This window comes from Primulina huaijiensis, chromosome 6 (genome assembly GCF_012295235.1).
Source record: "Primulina huaijiensis isolate GDHJ02 chromosome 6, ASM1229523v2, whole genome shotgun sequence".
NCBI lineage: Eukaryota > Viridiplantae > Streptophyta > Magnoliopsida > Lamiales > Gesneriaceae > Primulina > Primulina huaijiensis.
Window position 1 is genome coordinate 18,906,701 of NC_133311.1, and position 19,946 is coordinate 18,926,646.

Sequence of the window (19,946 nt, forward strand, 5' to 3'; positions counted from 1 at the left end):
ATGTTAATTATTAATAATTAAGGAATAATTTGATTTAATGATTTATAAATAATATAATTTAATATAAAGATACTTACTTCGTATTACGAAATACTTTAATTGATCATTTGTGAGATGAATATAGTCATTCAAATGTTTAAAGTTATATCTGTATTATGTTTGAATTTGCATTCATATTTTTCAATTTAAATATTTTTCGTATATTAATTCATATTATATATAATTTAATTTATATTATATAGTGAAATTATAAACTTAAATATTATTATTTAAATTTATTAATAATATATATTGATTATATAATATAAACATTAGTCATAATTAAAAATATATTAAATAAAAAATAATAATTAATATATGTAAAATAAAAAAATATTTCGAGCATATTCTTTTTGATGTAAGATTTGAAATAAATGAGTTGGAGATGGATGTTGTATTTGTTGCAGAAATTGCATTATTTTAATGTAAAATTTGCACCAAAATAGATTTTATGGATGAATATATATTCGACTATTGTTTCACTCCAAATAATTATTAGGTAAAATTACATTTTATGTTCTTTACATTTGTTTTTTTTTTTTGTTGATAATTTTGATTATCTATATTGTCAATTTATAGTTTGTATTTTTGTTTGTTTGTTTTTAAATTTCAGTTGCTTTTCCTATATGATGTTTATATATCACTTATTTATGTAATATCATATCATCACTTTCGATAAAAATAATTAAAATTGTCAAAAATCGTATAAGACTAATGTTAAAATTTAATAATTATGGTGTACCAAAATCGCAAAAAAACAAATATAAATGATCAAAATTACAATTTTATGTAACTATGAAAAAAAATATAGTTATCTATTAAATTATCAAACTAGTCAAAATAACTATTTTTGGTTATCTGCAAAATAATTATATGATTATTTTATTTTTTTCAAAATCATTACTATAACTTAGAATGAAAAAATAATCAATATAGCTAATAGTTTTTTCTAGGGGTTTATACATGTTAAATAGTAAAATTATGTAGTAATTATCTTGTAAGACGATGTCACGGATTTTTATCTTTAATACGAGTCAACTTTACCCATATTTATAATACTAAGTAACAATTTTGACATTAAAAATAATATTTTTTAACGAGTGACTCAAATAAGAGATCAATCTCAGAAAATTGACTCGTCTCACAAAATTTTTGTGAAAAGTATTTATAAAAAAAAAGTAAAAGTAAATATATGTATTCTCTCTTAATCAAAACATCTATTGCTTTAACAGTTCATAAAAAGATATTATTCATTTTCTTTTGAAGATTTATAAATGTTTATTTTTTTTGTTGGAATAATTTGATCGTATATATTTTAGCAGACATGATAATCGGAGCAAAGTTACTCACAGATTTTGCTTTCTAATGTGGGTCCGACGTGTCGACTACTGGGGAAAATTTAAATAAATTTGATAGGTTTCGTAATTACAACTAATTTTTGGGGATAATTTTTTCTAAGATTTTAATAAAGATGAGAGTAATCAGAAGATCTTGTTGGTAATTTTTCGGTCTTTCATTTTGCGAGTGAAATTTCTACAAATCTGTTTACTATCGAACCAAATCATTTACTTCGAAAGTTCCAACCCAAACTGCTCACTTTTGTCTGTTACTTAGATAACATATTTTTAAAATTTAACAAATTAAAATACCAAAAATAAAATTCAAAGGACCAAAATTGGAAATTTTCTAATATGATAATATAGCAAATTCTTTCTGAAAGTATATAAATTTTATCAAAAAAATAATACAGTAAGCTAACTATTTATATTTATATCCTAAATTATTTTCAAATAATCAAATTTATTCTTACTACTTTTTCTCTTTCGCTCATTTACTTGTTCTCCTTCTTACCCACAACCACAAAACGTGATTGAAGAACTCCAAACGTGCACATTTTGAGTATAAATTTTCTGTCACAAATCATTTAACATATCTTGTTAAACATTTTAGATTAATAACATGTGTCTCATACAAAGATAGTAATATCATTTTTAAAAGAGAAATTGATTATTCTAACCGATTTTAAAGTCATAATTTTAAAAACGATATTCTTTATTAAACATTTTATATTGTGTCTTATATAATTGAAATATTTTATTTTACTCTTTCTTATTCTAAATTATTTGCTCCAATTCTTTAGTGCCTAGTTTTCAGAGGAGACAGATTCATGCCAATTGCCATGGACCTCATTTCCCTCCTTAGCCATTGTTCTACATTTTTATTCATTATTTCAAGAAAGTTACTTTACCATCATTGTTCGATCTTTGTTCTCAATTTTCATGTACTTTTAAACTTGCTTCATTCAATATTTGATAATTAATTGAAATCTGATCTTAAGAATATTTAACTCATTATTTGTCTAAAAAAATTAGATGGACAAAAAAAATGAAATCCATACATGTTTAAAAAACTAGAATGAACGTGCTTCAAAGCTCCTAAAACATGGAATTATAAGAGAAGAAAAGAGATTGAGAGAGCGAAATTTATTGGAAGTAGGATTTAAAGGACATCTTTGTAATTTGATATAATAAAAAGATTATTTTGATAAATTAACTTAATTCAAGGCTAAAATTGATTATAGTAATTTGGTGGAGTCTATTTAAGAAAATCTCTCTTTTTAAAAAACTGTATATCTAAACTGTGTAACAGAAGATGTACACGGTTTGTAGCAAAAGAAAAATTTCCACACATTTTATGTATGCTATAATCAACTAGAACTATTGTTTTCTGAAAAAAAAAATGATTAAAAAAGAAAATGGAATAATTATTTCAAATTAATTTATGGTCAAAGAAAGTTATTTTTTTTAATCCCTCATATTTTTGACAGCAAATAATTTAAACACATACTGCCTTTGGATCAATGAGAATTATGAGATGGTGAATTTATGTATATTCTGTGTTACATCATTTTTCTATAATAAATACAATGCCTCGACCATATCTATGCATCATCATGTTTGAATTTAGCCATGTTTGAGAGTTCATCTACTGCTTCAACCAAGTGGTCTAGCCTAGCCACAAATTCAATAAGCAACGAGGTAAAAGTTGCAAGTGACAGGTTTGTAGTACTCTCCAGAGCCTGCATTTTAGGAACCGAATCCTTGTTAAAGCCTCTATCGTCTTCAAAAGCATCAACTTCTCTAGATGGCCAAGAATGTTGCTTTCTCAAATGCTTCCTCATTGTCTCATGATACGATTCAACCTGCAACGGTACCGTAGTTCCCAGAAGTTGATTTGGGGTAACAAGATTTTGTTCTAAAAGTTTCGAATCTAAATCAGAAAAAGTTGATGACAATGCATGAGCAAGCTTTGTTTGTGGCATCGATGAATTATCTGGTGGGTCGTATGTAGATGTTAGGAGATACGAGTGCATGTCTATGGCCTTTTGCAGTCTTTCAGTCGAAACATGAACCCGTTTAAGGAGGCAAGATTTGTGGCTATATTGCATGTTGGCTATATCTTGGCCTAGGTACCGGACTAGCTCTGCTGCCACGCTTGATGCTTCTTGGATCTCCTTTTGGAATGTGATCCTAAGGTTATACGGGGCCTGATACAAAGAAAATAATATGTATCAGATAAAGGGCCGAATTTTTTTTTGTTCCAAACTTATCATCTGGTAAATAGTGTTAATAATGAAATATGCAAAAAGACTAAAGTTCTCTCAATTATTATTGGCTTTTTCTATCAAATACTACAAACTTTATATCTCTACTCTTTCCTGAATATATTCTTAACACTGATTCGTTTTTTTAATCTGATTCCTTTGTTATCGAAGTTGATGCTTATGTTCTTAAGTAATTAGAAAGGCCTTATATTATGTTTCGGCTTTTGTTCATCATAGAAAGCCACTAAAGGAGAATCATTTCCATGTGTATCTTATATATGGCAGACCTGTTTCAGACATATTTGAGGTTTCAGAAATTTGTGTTCAATAGATTTGGGTCGAGCTCATGAATCATGCTCAATGTCGTAAATATCTTAATTTACAACAGATGAATGTTCCGAGACCTGAATTTCAGAGTGTAGCACACCGTGAAGTGCCATGACCTCGTATGCACAATAGCGTAGGACCGCACAGACTTTCACGTATTCAGACCATGGATAAAAGAAGTGATTGAACCTTCCATGGGGTGGCTCCCATTTAGCAGAACTGGCCTGGAAAACAGATGCAGAAAAAATTGTGAGCATTTGCCGATTATATTTCTTTTTAACCTCATTCAACCACAAAAGATCAGATATGGTACCAAAGTTTCAAATTTTGAGGCAGAGTTCAAAGTCGACAAGCATTTTCTGTACGCAGGTTCGTCTGGAAACTCGTCCATGACAATCTTTGTGAACTCGGGTTGTTCAGATCCATCGTTTTGCAAGTATTTCCGAACACATTCTAAAATCCAATAAATGTCCAAAGCACTAACGATTAAAATCAAACAGTGAATAATACGTAGTCAAAGTTGGACTCTTTTGACATTTCTGTTTAATACCAGGGCGGACTACTCAACAGACCCGAGCAAAGGTAGTTTTCCCCACTCTTCCAAAATCCTCTGAGTGTCCCCGATTAATGGACATTACTATTATAGATTGCAAGTATACAAATTGTATGTTACACAATGGTTCATAATTTGAAATACCTTCAAGTGCATCAGCAACTGAAGCAAAGTTGTTCACAAGTTCTTTATGCAACTGTTCTCCAGCCCATATAGGAAAAATCAATAGATTAACTAATACTGCGACTATCCCTCCAATGGCGATAGAGTAGAGCCGATCCATGGCAGTTCTTAATGGACTTCCCATTCGATAACCAGAAACGATGATCAAACAGTAGGTGAAAAGGATTACTCGAAATCCATACTCGTATGGAACTAAGGATGGCCATAACCTAATGAATGATGTAACCGTTCCTATAAAATGTTAAAACGTTGTTTCTTAGTGTAATACACTTAGTGGCAGGCGAAGGGGCGGAAATAGTTTAAAATACGTACCAACAATGAAGATACTAAAACCAATAATAATTGGTTCAGCTACATGGCCGGTGCTTAAAGCTATCTGAGCTACGGCTATAGCCATGACTCCAGCCAGCAGACTACCTAGTGCTCTGTTGAATCCTCGGTTAAATGTGGCACCTAGCATTCGTATAAAAAAAATGCATGGAATACTGTCAAATACGTACTCGGAAAATAACAAAATATGAAAAACTTTTGAGCTGATTTTATGCGATCTTATATACATACCGACTGTGTATTCAAACATGATGGCAACAGTTAGGATAGACCAGATAATATTGGTACCAAAAACTTTGTAAGGATCTCGACATAATATCAAGAGCGATACAACGAGAACTGCGAGGCCGACTTTAAGAGAGAACGTGACTCTATCTACATCTTCTTTGCAAAATTCCCACACACTTAAAATGAAGCTTTTGCACGAAAAGTCAACTCCGTCTACAAAATTTCTCTTAGAATCTGACATTTTCTCTTTGCTGATGGGAGGTATTTTGATTTCAACACTACCCTTTTTGCCATTCATTCTTCAACGAAGAAAATATGAACACTTAAATCCCAACTCTTGTCGAGTCTTTTGTCCTAGTTCTTGATCTTCGTCGACTAGAATAGAGTTGCTGCCACACGAGATAAGTGCTTCTTTTAAGGCACGGGGGAAAACAGATGAAACAACTGAGACGAGGCAAATGAGATTTAAAGAAGGGATATGGCTAAGTGGCTGATGCAAGTAGGATTAGAAAATAATGAGTGGTCAAGATATGAAGCATTGGAAAAAGAATAAATACAGCAATAATAGAAGAAAGAATGGAGCTAAAACCTTAGATAAAAGATGCTTAACAATTACGTGGAATGGTCGATATAGAATTAGAATCTAACCATTTTAGAAGAATTAATTGTTCACTGTTTATTCTCCTTAATTTTTACTCTATAAAATATCTCGTGATCTCGTCACTCAGTTCATTAATTTTTAAACCAGTGTTTCCTGTGAAAAATACTTAGCAATGCAACATTCGTATTCAAAAATAGCTAGGCCATGGGAGAAATATAAACATTACATGATGATCACTAATAAACAGTTTGAAATTGTTTGTAATATTGCAACATTCAACAAGTTGTTGCTGCAATCATAAATTTTGGAATATGTCTCAATTCCTTTACAATCCTCAATCGATCCCTTGTGATATTATCGGGATGTGTCAAGATTAAGTCTCAATAATTTTCGTCCTTTAATGTTCCATGGAATGTAATCGTTAAGATCTCATTTCTGTAAGCTACGTACTTATTCACAACAAAATTCGAAAATGTTCATTAATATATATCCTATATGTCAAGCTTTTGAATGCATGGGCTACTAGGTATGATATTTATCTCAGGACCCACAAAATTTTTTCATGTTATTTTGTTTACAACTGACAAAATTGATCCCTAAAATAAGCTTCCGAATTCCATAACCAAATATTACTATTTCTCACGTGTTTAGACGGTACTGATTACAAATCATGCATAAAAAAAAAGTGACTACGAATTTTTTTTTTTTTTATGAAATTTTGCAAGTTTATAAAAGAAAAGTTGAGTATTTGAAAACATTATCTTAATCACTATGACATTCCGTGTATTCAGTTTTTACAGAAATGAGACAATCTTCGTTGTGGTATAATATGTTAATTCCACACTATTAGGGGATTCTTTAGTGCAAAATCGTAGTTAAATTTGTTTTGAAGCCGTGTTAGAAAAGTGTAGCATAGCTTTGAGACAACACTATCTCCTCCATCATATGCGGATGCTGGAATTGGATGCCTCAACGTGTCATATCACTCAAATGCTGTAAAAATATGTGCTTGAACCACGACAATATTCAAATCCTGAAGGGATCATCCTCGACTTCATCGGTGGAAAATTTTTTTCTTTTACTATGATCTTTAATTGATCATATAAGATACATAGAATTTTAGTAAAATCAATGTTTCGATTGGAATGATATAGATTTTAATATCAATATGGATTTTTGTTTAAATATATAAAGAAAATAAAAGAATAGCGTTTGTAGTCCAACGGTTAGGATAATTGCCTTCCAAGCAATAGACCCGGGTTCGACTCCCGGCAAACGCAGTTGATTTTTTTCCACCTGACAAAAAAATAGGTGCATGGGAAAAAAATGTGCGAAATCGAGTTTTTCTTTGATTTTTTTAGAGCTAAAAATGTGAATAATTTTGGATCCACAAAATTCCCGATTGCCGTCAACCCAATTTCTTTTTGATAAGACACAAAATTCCGATTGCCACCAAGCCAATATCTTTTTATAGATTCGTCCTTGGATTCCAATGTGATTGAGTTTTCCAATTTTGAGTTGAACCCATAAATTTTTGGGAATTTCATGGAAGTTCGCTTGGCTCTTCTTCAACTTTTGTTAATATCATGAGAATTACCGAACTAAAACAATAATCTATAAATCAAGTTAGCAAAGTAAATCATGCTGACTGTTCTATATGATATATTCATTCAAAAAAATATTAATAAAAATAATCAGACACACTTGTTCCATCAAGTCAAACACGTTTAGGACAGCCAGCGACAACGACATATGCAAATAGTCACATTCATGGTTTGACCCCATATTGGTAGGTTTCTAAATAAATTTTTTTCCTCTATGTCCGTACCACAAATGAATTTAGCCAAGACATTGTTCCAAACCCTTTTTATCAACGAATTGTCGAACATTGCTTAAACGTTTGAAATGTAATTATTATTATTATTATTTATATATTCTATAGTTTTTTCGTATATTGAACTTTTTAAAAATTTTAGCAGCGACTCCTTGATAAATATCGCCGCTCGGTGGCTCTTCCCCAGCTTACTTGAGTTGTTGAAGTTTCACGTGTAAAAAACGGATGGATTTGCCAATCATGCAGTTTTGGCATTTTGAGTATTTAATTTCATTTGGTTTCTTGTTAAAAATAAAGCAAAATTGTAAACTAGGCTGACAACGTCATCGTGTTGTGTTTGGTTACGATTTCATATCATTTGTCTCATCTTCATTTATTAGATTTTCAATTTCATGATCTACGTTCTCGTACCCTTCTAAGGATTAAATATTCACACACTATTCAAATTTTTTATTATCATCTATAATTGATTTTTTCTCAAATTTAAATTATTTCGATTAAATTATGAATATTTATTAAATTATTGTGACTAATAAAGAAAAAAAATGTATAAATTAACAAATTAAACATTATAAAAAAAGAAAATATTAGAAACAATTTTTTCTAAAATCATTATCCAATAAAATAATATGAACTATATATTAATAAATATCTTCATTCTATCAAACTAATTTAATTCACAAAAAATATTAGAATTAAAATCACAGTCGAAAAAGCATATATAATAACGAGCGAGACACACATGTTGCTTGCGTGACGTAATATTGTATATTTGATATGTTGCTTAATCAATTTATAGAACGATTGGATTTTTGTAACTTGATACGAATATTATAATACGTTGTAAATTATATAATGAATTTTTAGTCATTACATCTATTAATACAATGAATTTTGGATTTTATACATGAACATATAGAAAATACATTTATATGAAAACTTAGAAAATTGAGATATAATTCAAATTGAATATCTAATACAAAAAAAATCTGATACTCGTTACTCCATCCTTTTATAAGAGGCAAAAACTTGTGTGAGACGGTCTCACGGGTCGTATTTGTGAGACGGATCTCTTATTTGGGTCATCCATGAAAAAGTATTATTTTTATGCTAAGAGTATTACTTTTTATTAGACTTGTCGCTATAAAAATTGAACGGGTTGGGTTGATAAAATAGCAGCCCGTTTAGAGACGGGCCAAATGGGCTGAGCCCGTTTGGGTTGCGGGCCTAGATGGGTCGGGCCCAAACGGGGCGGGTTGGCCCGCCAAATTAGGGTATAATTTTATATTTTTTTTTATATTTTTAAGTTTTAAGTTTTATATAAAAATTGGAATAAGTCTCATGCGCCTCCATCACTCTCTTATCTTATTTCTTTCTTATTTTTCTCCTTGGCCTCGCCTTCATCACTCACTCTGGTAAAATCTAAATCTCTGTAAATTTTATTCATGAATCTTAAAGGGAAGAAATTTCTGTATATTTTATTCATGAATCTTAAAATAATTTTTAAGCATAACAGTTGTTTGCGAACCCAAGAGCGGTTTTGTTTGAAGTCCGACGAGTTGTAGTGAAATTTTGTGGATCCGGCGGAGGTTTGATAATTATGTGTATTGTTGAACACATAATATTTTCTAAAATTTACAACCTTCTCATTCCTCGAATTTCTGTTCTCCTCCATGTCTCAATCTTCATGTTTGGTTTAAGCACCTTACTTTTTATGGATTATGTTGATGCTTTCTTAATTTATCTTATTTCAATGTTTTTAAGTATTTTATGAAACTATTTTACTAAAATATATTTTTCTTCATTGTTTACTGCGATATTATTTAGTATTTTTTTCTTAAAAAAAATAAACGGGTTAAAAATACGTGGGTCGGCCCGTCTAGCCCGCGGCCCAAGGTGGGTTGGGCTGGGTTGGCCATTTAGAGGCCCGCGAAAATGGCGGGCTGGCCCGCCCCGCCAGCCCATTTTGACATGTCTACTTTTTATTGTGAATATGGGTAGGGTTGACCCGTCTCACAGATTAAGATCCGTGAGACGGTTTCACACGAGACTTACTCTTTCCTACATTACATGTTTATTTAATTAATCGAATAAAAAGTTCATATCTTCGGCCAGGATTGGATATCAAATTTTCCGTTTAATGCGGAAGATTGTCATCTCTATGGTAAACTAACAGAGTGGCAGTAGGGTCATTTCAAGTTAGCTATTCATTCAGACAAAAGCCATAAACTTAAGTTAATGCAGTCTCTAGAAATCGGACCTCTGTCTCGCCAGAAAATTGTTTGCTTTTCAGTCAACTTACAATGGGTAACCGCAGCAGCCTTCACACCACCACCCATAAACCTCCGGCCCAAGCGAACGTCCTGCCTTCAGATGGGCTACCACCTCCCCGCCGTCCCCTCCCCACCGGCCCAGGCCGCGTCCTCGGGCGACCCATGGCGGATATCCATTCTGTCTACATTTTTGGCCGCGAACTTGGCCGGGGTCAATTCGGGGTGACCCATCTCGTGACCCATCGTGCCACGCGCTTGACCTACGCCTGCAAGTCAATCGCTACAAGGAAACTCCTGAACGCCGATGACGTGGCGGACGTGCGCCGTGAGGTTCAGATCATGCACCATCTCACCGGAAACCGTAACATCGTGGAGCTGAAAGAGGTATTTGAGGATCGGCATGATGTGCATTTGGTGATGGAATTGTGCGGCGGCGGCGAGCTCTTCGATCGGATTATTGCCAAGGGACATTACTCGGAGCGCGCGGCGGCGGGTCTGTGCAGGCAGATTGTGACCGTGGTGCACGCGTGTCATTCCATGGGGGTTATGCACAGAGATTTGAAACCTGAGAATTTCTTGTTTTTGAGTACTCGTGAGGATTCACCGCTTAAGGCTACTGATTTTGGACTGTCCGTGTTTTTCAAACAAGGTAATGTGTTTATGACCGGGTCACTGTAATTTTTATAAATTTTTTTTGTCTTGGAAGATGTTTACATATGCATGAGAGAAATGCGTATAGTGCTTTTTATAGAGTTAGATACTAGTTGTTGTAAAAGTTTGGAATTGTGAACCGTGAAGGATTACATACAGAGCAATATTACCTTCTTCGAGGTGAAAGAAAATTTTGTTAGTTGGTTAATGCAATGTTGTGGTTGAAATCAATACAATAAGGGATACATTTTTTATCCTGGATTTCACTTGTGATTGTTTGATCTTAGTTTTCATGAGCGTAATCCGAGTTCCTTGTTCGGTTGGCCTTTCATATCATTACTTGTTATGTGAGAAAAAATTCACACTAGCATCATCAAGTGAAAATTCAGAAATTCGCTTGGTTAGGTAGGCTTAGACATAGTTGACTGAAATTTAAATGCAAAGGGGGCTCTCCATACTTTCTTGATCCTAAGTTGGATAGAAAGTAGAAACTTATTTGGTTTTTCTTCCTTGTGCAAACAGAAAGCCAGAGTTGAATTCAATGTATATCAGAATAGTCGATCATGGATAAACAGAGGTCATGCTGATAATACGTCAAAGAAACACCGACGAAATGTTTTAATGTTTTGTTGATAAAAATTCTCTTCTTATATTCTGTTGCTTAATGTTTTGAATCATGTATCCAAGGAAAAACAGATTTGGCACAAAAATAGTTCTATTGGATTTATTTCGGAACTGCTAAATCCTTTGTTCACTATCTACCGACTGCAGGAGAAGTATTCAAGGATCTTGTTGGTAGTGCGTACTATGTGGCTCCTGAAGTGTTGCGTCGAAATTATGGCTCCGAAGCTGATATTTGGAGTGCGGGAGTGATACTCTATATTTTACTTAGTGGTGTTCCACCCTTCTGGGGAGGTATCATTTTTTTATATATGTTTGGTCTCTTTTATTCAGTTATTATAATTGGGCTCATAAATCTGAAGGTAGAGGGTGCAGAATGGAATTGGTGCTCGATTGATGAGTGGAGCACAAAACTTTTTCATCTATTAAGATTGTTGTCAGAAATTGCTGTCTATTTGTGATATATCGGTGATGTTTGCTGTTTTATCTCCAGAGAATGAGAATGGGATATTCGATGCTGTTTTGCGTAGTCACCTTGATTTTGTATCAGATCCTTGGCCATCGATATCAAGTAGCGCCAAGGATCTTGTGAAAAAGATGCTACAAGCTGATCCTAAGGATAGGCTGACCGCAGTTGAAGTCTTAAGTAAGTGTCTTTCTTCGTTGCTTCAGAATGTTGAAAAATGTCTATTCAGCGGAAATGGGAACCAAGGCTATTCTGCATCGCTTCTCGCATATCATAATCTGTACCAAACATGTATAAGATGACGAATACTCATATACCTCTTTCTTTGAATTATTTGAAATCCACCATAGTCATGAATTTAGCTCAACATTTGCAATGTATAGAAAAATTCATAAAAATCTTTGGTAACAATTTTCTGGAAATATGTTATTTAGTTATAGAATAAATTGTATATTTGATTTGTTTTTTCAGTGAGCCATCTTTTTACTTTACATGTCATAGTTGTCAGAATGAGGGCTAGTAATGTCACGTCATATATGTTTGGTTTCTTAATGTTTTTTTAGGTACCATGAAAATTTTAAATATATGAGCAAGCCTTAATTAATATTATTGGAAATGACGATAAGTGGACTGAAAAGTAATTAACAGATCTGGAGATTTGAAAATGATGAGAAAAATATATTTTTGGGAATGAGAACAAAAATTAAATTGCAGCGATTAGTTTCAGTAATAAAAATGGAAATTGTTCGCGATAACTGAAACAAAACATAGCCTTCTTTTTCATTGTTCTTTCATTTCATTGTTAAAATGGTTCGGTACTTGTATACCAAAGTCCAACTTTTAAAAATTACAGACCATCCATGGATGAGAGAAGATGGAGATGCATCCGATAAGCCACTTGACATCGCTGTTTTAAGTAGAATGAAGCAGTTCCGAGCGATGAACAAGCTCAAGAAAGTAGCTCTCAAGGTTAAAATATATCCTTTATATTGCAGAACTGCACTTTTTCATGTTTCTGACGAATTCTAATCCGTTGTAATTTCTAGGTAATTGCTGAAAATCTTTCTGAAGAAGAGATCATTGGCTTGAAGGCAATGTTCAAATCCATGGATACGGATAACAGTGGAACCATTACTTTTGAAGAGCTAAAAGCTGGTCTACCAAAGCTGGGTACCAAACTCTCTGAATCAGAAGTGAGACAATTGATGGACGCGGTACATCTCTGATTTTATTTATCAAAGCTATATAGAGGACAATCAACTTCACTATTGGGTTGCACCACTTGGCATGTTGTCTTATTTTGCATGATAATGTTTGAAATTCGATCGTGCTTAGGTGCTTTACAATTTATAAAGATTTAGATTTAAGTTTTACTAAAAGCTATAAATTTTGGTTAAGTGACAAATGTTAGCTTTTCAAATTGATATCAAAGTTAAAATCACTTGTTCAATATGAATGTAAGTTAGAACAATTGTTGGGTAGATAATTCTTGGTTTTGCGGCAATTCTTGGTGTTTTTTGTGTTTGATTGCCTGTGGCATGACGATTCAATTGAGGTGTTTATGCTGCTATATAGACGAAAAGATTTGAGTAACTTTATTAAGTTACTAGCTCTAGGTCTTATTATCACCATTAGTTTGGGGTCATACTCAGATTTCCTCGGGGTACATGAAAAAGAGCAGCACACAACATTTAAGGGTATGAAATCTTTTGTGCAGTGCCATTACAATTTTCTTTCCTTCAGTATATTTTCTTGCAATAAAAATGCCACAGATTATAATTTCTTAACATTGTAAGATGCTTCTTGATTTCAACCTTGACAATTAGTTTTCAAAAAGTTTGGCCACTGAAACTCATGAGGTGTTTCCAGGCTGACGTTGATGGAAATGGAACAATAGATTACATTGAATTTATAACAGCAACAATGCACATGAACCGAGTCGAGAGGGAAGACCATCTGTACAAAGCTTTTGAATATTTCGACAAGGACAAAAGCGGGTAATACTTGGTTTTCATCCACCTTCTGCTTATTTTGTTGGATAGTATTCACAGTTTTCTAACGCTTGCCTCTGAAACAAGGTATATCACAATGGAAGAACTCGAGCATGCGCTGAAACAATACAACATGGGTGATGCTAAAACGATTAAAGAAATCCTTGCAGAAGTAGACACAGACAATGTAAAATTTTCTTTCCCTTCAATAATCTCTCATGTTGACAGGGACTCTGCTACACACTGGAGCAAAATTTGAGGCCAAGATTTGTTTACCACTTAGAAATTTGGAAAATGATGAGAAAATTATGCTTAATCGTGTAGATATGAGAGATTAAAGAGAATGAACGTTATTTTTATGCAAAAATCATATATTATTTTTCATTATGTTCCGTGACAGGATGGGAGGATAAACTATGATGAGTTTGCTGCAATGATGAGGAAAGGCAACCCAGATTTGGTCGCAAATAGACGGCGAAAATATAATCAATCCAGGCTTCATGACCAGTAAGTATTATGCATGTTTTGATGGGTTCTAACTGTTTCCTTCTCTCTCCGGTCACATCGTACCCCGGAGAAAAGAGCTGGATCATATGTGGTTGCTTCAGTTTCCCTTGTAGCCAGTGGTGGAGGTTGAGGAAGGATGGTCCTTTTTGGGGTTTTTCCTCTGTTAGTGCCTTTTAATTTCTGTAAATTGTCCCACACTTTGATTGTTTACTTTTGAGATTGAAGTACCGGATGTTATTATATATATATATATGTATTTGGTATATAAACTGTCGAAAAATCTTAAGATTTTCCCATTATTTTTCTCGGTCTTTTTGATCATATATATGATCCATTTTGCTTCCCTCTTCATTTTTTTTAATTTTAAATAAGTTATTTCACGAAATCAGAGTAAAAACACTATAAGATGACAACTTTTGTAAATGATCAAACACAAGTCACCCGAAACTGAGAAGATCAATATCAAAGAACCGACACAAAATGGAAGAATCATTACTGACCAAAACAGAAAATTGTGATTCTTTTAATTATTTAGCATAATTAATGATTGTGTGATCTCTTCATTTTAATGTCGTATAATTTACACAACATTCAGTACTCGTGAATCTTGGAGTAGAGTAATTGTCCACCAAATTCCCACTCAACTTCTGTGAGAGAGTTACTTTTGTTCAGTTCTAACCTCTGTTTTGGTGGGATGTAGTTAATTTCTGATAAAAAGTAGTTGGGAGATTCAACTTTTATTAAATGTCCATTCCTATATAGCCTCTACTTAAACACATAAGGTTCCTTTTAGCCAAAAAAGTATTGACTTGAAACATGCAAAGGAATCTTGTACGACTGTTGCTTCTTTTCTCCTATGCAACTCTCCATCACTCCCTCCCTCTATCAACTAGCTCAAGATGGATAATAGATGAGCACACCGGAGATCGAGTGAAGCTCGTTTGTGCCAATTGGGCTGCACACCTCGAGCCCATGTTGGCAGAAGGGCTCGATAAGCAGCCCGTGGGAAACATTGTAAAGAATGTCGCGTCAATGGGCTTCAACTGCGTAAGGCTCACATGGGCGACATACATGTTTACCCGATATGCTGACGTGACTGTAGCCCAATCTTTCAGCGGCCTTGGGCTTGGAGATGCTATGGTAGGGATATCCCGAAATAACCCTCGGTTTTTGAACCTTACACTCGTCGACGCCCAACGGGCATTGATTGCAGAACTCGGGCTCCATGGTGTGATGGTGGTGCTTGATAACCAAGTTAGCCGGCCCATGTGGTGTTGTGGTGATGATGATGGGAATGGATTCTTTGGAGACAAGTATTTTGATCCTAAAGAGTGGCTGCGAGGCTTGGCAATTGTAGCCAAGCGTTACAAAAACACGCAAATGGTACGTTGCTCTTTTCATTTGGATTAAAGGCCAACCAATGTTTAGATGTGTCAACATTTTAGAGTTTGCTGATATTAGTTAGGTTAAGGTCTTTTTTCTCTTCAATGTAGGTTGTGGCTATGAGTATGAGAAATGAGCTACGTGGTCCACTACAAAACGAGACCGTATGGTATCGATATGTTAAAGATGGAGCAAGAACAATTCACAGAGCGAATCCAAATCTTCTAGTGATTGTCTCGGGCGTACATTACGATCTTGATTTTTCTTTTCTAAAGAAAAAGCCATTGAATCTAAATTTTCAACAAAAAATAGTTTACGAAACTCATAGATATTCATTTACCGAGGGACAAACAAATTTGTGGCTAAATGGACAATTAAATAGGGTTTGTAAAAGTGTAATTCAAGAATTACAAAATAAAGCTGGTTTTTTGGTTGAGGATGGGAATAAGGCACCTTTATTTGTTAGTGAGTTCGGGATAAATCAGTTGGGAGGGAACCGGGCCGATAATGTTTTCTTGGGCTGTTTTTTGGGTTACTTGGCTGAGATGGATCTGGATTGGAGTATTTGGGCTTTACAAGGGAGTTATTATTTAAGAGATGGGCTTCATGGGCCGGAAGAGACTTATGGGATGCTAAACTATAATTGGAGCTCAGTTAGAAGCCCCAAATTTCAACACAAACTTCAGCTTGTACGAAGGCATTTACAAGGTAACATTTATCAAATATAACTCTTAAAATTTTTATAAATATTTTATATTTTTAACAAAAAATAATGAAATTTAAATAAACTATGTGCACAAAAAAACAAATAATTTCACCTCATCGTGTCAAAATATATTAGCATTTATTTAAACTTCGGTTTTTATTTTGTTTAAAATAAATAATTTAATAAAATGTGGTAAAAGAATATTTGTTATTTGTAACACATAATGCGCGCTTGATTAAAATTAAATGTAGATCCTTATTCAAAAGTGCCCATGTACTACATATTGTACCATCCATGGAGTGGAAAATGCATCAAAGCCAAGAATTCTCAAGTTTACGCAACGGATTGCCGGAGTTTTAGCCGGTGGAATCATGCTGGAAGCAGAAATCCGATTCAGTTAACTGGCTCGAAATTATGCCTATCAGCCGCCGGAAACGGGATTCCGGCTATCCTTTCTGGCAATTGCACGGGAAATCAAAGTCAATGGGAATTGATTTCCGATTCCAAGTTGCAGCTTGCTAGTAAAGATGAAAAGGGAACATATCTGTGCCTGGAACTGAACCACGAGAACTCATCAATGGTTGTGACAAATAAGTGTCTCTGTTTGGACGATGATTCGGATAGTAGTTGTCAAGAAAATCCAGAGACTCAGTGGTTTAAGCTTATTTTTGCTAATATTTAATAATTCTTTATTATTGTTGATATTATTTTATTGTCATGGAGTATCTTTAACTTAAATTTGATCAGTGCTACCGGTAAGTTAGCGTCGGGTGGCAAGTAAATCATTAAGAAAATATTTCAGTAAATTTACTATTTATATTGTATTAAATTTATGATGGACAACTATTGTTTATCTGATACATTTTCCTAAATTTTGTTTGAGATCTAATTATAATAAATTTTGAAAAAAGTTGATATAAATTATCTATAATCACATAAATAGTAAAATGGGACGAAGGGAAAATCCCTTATATATTTTTTTATGGAAATTTTAATAATGTTATGTCTGGTGTAATTTAGATTTTAACACATTTTCGATCTTCGCCATGAAATTTTTACACGACATAAATAGCTACGATAATTAAGGATGTTGTCATTTGAAACTAAAAATAAAGATTAATCACATCATCATATTCAACTTCCAGCAAAATACATGATTTATTTTTTATGCACAACTCCGCGCACTAAAGAAAAATCAAACACAGCATTTATTTCTTCCACCCCTTTTCAGTTAAAAAATGGACTTTTTCTCAATAATTGATTAATAAATATTCTGATAATTTTACCCAAGCAGTGATCAAATCATTATAGTACATTTATGGAGAAGAAAAACAAAGACTTTTTCACGAAAAATCTGATTCTACGTTATGGTAAGATCTGCATTTAATACACCTAACCTTAAATCAAACATTTTAAATTTTGCAGGCACTATAAATATGCAATAACATTAACCTCAGACACCATCATTCTTCTTCAATGGCAGACAAAATGAATATCATTGAAGTGACTATTTTCCTGCTTCTTCTTCAAACAGCAAATTCATTCGGTCTCGCGACTAACTCCAGATGGATAGTGAATCAAGCAACAGGAAAACGAGTAAAACTCGCCTGCGCGAATTGGGTCTCACACTTGCAGCCAATGATAGCAGAAGGGATGGAAAAACAGACCCTGAAATACATAGCAGGGCAGATAGCCGCAACTGGGTTTAACTGTGTGAGATTCACATGGGCTACATTCATGTTTACCAGGGCTGACTATGGTAACCTTACCGTGTCGCAATCACTAGATAAATTTGGACTGAAAGACGCGGAAGCAGGGATTGCTAAAAATAATCCCCAGTTTCTGAACATGAATGTGATTGAAGTTCATAAAGCAGTGGTGAATGAACTTGGGAGGAATAATCTGATGGTGGTGCTGGATAACCATATCAGCGAGCCAAAATGGTGTTGCAATGGCAGTGATGGGAATGGGTTCTTCGGGGATGTCAGCTTTGATCCCGATGAATGGTTAAAGGGATTGGCAGCGGTTGCAGCGACGTATAAGGGCAACCCCGCGGTGATTTTTTTTTTTAAAAATATATATAAAGCGCCTTGAATACGCAAATCTTTAAATTTGTTTCGTTCTTGTAGAAAAAAATAGCCAATTCTTCACATATCCTTAATTTGCAGGTAGTAGCAATGAGCATGAGAAATGAGCTAAGAGGTGACAGACAAAACGAGCCAGATTGGTACAAATACATGCAACAAGGCGCCCTTGTCATCAATAAACAAAACCCTGATGTATTAGTAATAGTCTCTGGTCTATACTACGACACCATTCTAGGATTCCTGAAATCAAATCCATTTGGGGTGAACATAGGCAATAGGTTAGTGTTCGAAGCACATTGGTACACCTTTGGAACCCCAGCTGAGGAATGGAAGTCTCAAACCAACCTAGTGTGCGCAAGCATGACTCAAAGTGCTGAAAACAATTACCTATTCTTGATTAGAGGAAACAATTCTTACCCTCTGTTTCTTAGTGAATATGGTATAGACCAAACAGGTGTAAATGAGGCTGATAATCGGTATATAACTTGCTTCTTGGCGGCCATAGTAGAAAATGATATAGATTGGGCGTTATGGACTTTTCAAGGAAGCTACATGCTTAGAGAGGGTGGAGTTAACGTCGGAGAATCTTATGGGATTATGGATTTTAATTGGGTTCGTCCTAAAAGTACTTCTTTTGTGCAAAGATTGCAATTTGCGAGACAGATGAATCAAGGTACTATTCAAGTTCTCAATGTATANATGCACATTTAAAAAATAATGAAAACAAGTTTTCCTTTTTATCATGTTTATTTATTTAACCAATCAATTAGCTAGCGGCCGATATATAACTAGAGTTTTGGTTTAAGCAAGCGATTAATTATATATATGTTTGTATTTTGAAAATAAGATCAATTTTTTCTTTTGATTCTTAAATTGTTTACCCATGAAATAACTTTGACAAAATTAAAATTTTAGTCACATAAACCATATGTTTTCCAATTTTTTTGCTATTTTTGGTTACGTTATAATAAACTATTTTTTTAACAGATTCAAATCCGAGTCATCCAACTTCCTACAAAATATTCCACCCCCAAACTGGTCAATGCGTGCAGTTTGGCCAAAACGACATCTTCCTATCCAACTGCGTCTCTGCAACTCGATGGGATCAACACCAAGACGGTGGTCCAATCAAGCTTTCCGGAAGTCCACGGTGCCTAGTGGTGGCGGGAGACAATGTTGCCGCACATGTTTCGAAGGATTGCGCCAGCAATAGCAGCAAGTGGAAGACTGTTTCCAACTCTAGGCTTCATTTAGCTGCCCAGAATGGTCAAGGGAGTTATTTGTGCTTAGAAAAGAATGCAGCCGATGCCACAATTCTTACTAAGAAATGTCTCTGTGTAGGAGACAACCTAGTCGATCTTCCTACCTGTGCTGAAAATCCTCAAGTACAATGGTTTAAGCTTGTCCCCGTTAATGTTTAAATTTGTAATACATATCCAGAAAAAGGAGATTTATAAAACTACTGAGAGAATAAACAAAGCTTAATTTTCAGTTTTGTTACAAATTTCTTTATAATTTGATTAAGTGGTACGAATTTAATTAAACCAAATTAGTTTGTTGTG

At 33.9% G+C, this 19,946-nt stretch overlaps 4 protein-coding genes and 1 non-coding gene across 5 annotated transcripts; 4 read left to right on the forward strand and 1 right to left on the reverse strand.

The window, feature by feature from the left end:
- Positions 1-2,900: 2,900 nt before the first annotated feature.
- Positions 2,901-5,789, reverse strand: LOC140978774 (aluminum-activated malate transporter 9-like). The gene is made up of 6 exons (XM_073443997.1): positions 5,268-5,789; positions 5,019-5,159; positions 4,668-4,937; positions 4,284-4,423; positions 4,048-4,194; positions 2,901-3,586 (listed from the first exon to the last, which is right to left on the reverse strand). Exons 1-6 carry the CDS (start codon positions 5,560-5,562, stop codon positions 2,981-2,983), a joined length of 1,599 nt encoding a protein of 532 aa, XP_073300098.1. The 5' UTR covers positions 5,563-5,789; the 3' UTR covers positions 2,901-2,980.
- A 1,284-nt stretch (positions 5,790-7,073) lies between these two features.
- On the forward strand, positions 7,074-7,145 carry TRNAG-UCC (transfer RNA glycine (anticodon UCC)). Its single transcript has one exon. It is a non-coding gene; the product is annotated as a tRNA-Gly (tRNA).
- Positions 7,146-9,904: 2,759 nt separating this feature from the next.
- Positions 9,905-14,450, forward strand: LOC140980007 (calcium-dependent protein kinase 1-like). Its single transcript, XM_073445730.1, has 8 exons — positions 9,905-10,621; positions 11,395-11,538; positions 11,738-11,890; positions 12,564-12,679; positions 12,757-12,924; positions 13,580-13,707; positions 13,789-13,888; positions 14,102-14,450. The coding sequence occupies exons 1-8, from the start codon at positions 10,003-10,005 to the stop codon at positions 14,210-14,212; spliced, it is 1,539 nt and encodes a 512-aa protein (XP_073301831.1). The 5' UTR covers positions 9,905-10,002; the 3' UTR covers positions 14,213-14,450.
- Positions 14,451-15,015: 565 nt separating this feature from the next.
- On the forward strand, positions 15,016-17,062 carry LOC140979618 (glycosyl hydrolase 5 family protein-like). The gene is made up of 3 exons (XM_073445110.1): positions 15,016-15,591; positions 15,702-16,299; positions 16,549-17,062. Exons 1-3 carry the CDS (start codon positions 15,025-15,027, stop codon positions 16,977-16,979), a joined length of 1,596 nt encoding a protein of 531 aa, XP_073301211.1. The 5' UTR covers positions 15,016-15,024; the 3' UTR covers positions 16,980-17,062.
- A 719-nt stretch (positions 17,063-17,781) lies between these two features.
- On the forward strand, positions 17,782-19,857 carry LOC140979863 (glycosyl hydrolase 5 family protein-like). Its single transcript, XM_073445472.1, has 3 exons — positions 17,782-18,352; positions 18,466-19,057; positions 19,372-19,857. The coding sequence occupies exons 1-3, from the start codon at positions 17,786-17,788 to the stop codon at positions 19,803-19,805; spliced, it is 1,593 nt and encodes a 530-aa protein (XP_073301573.1). The 5' UTR covers positions 17,782-17,785; the 3' UTR covers positions 19,806-19,857.
- Positions 19,858-19,946: the final 89 nt, after the last annotated feature.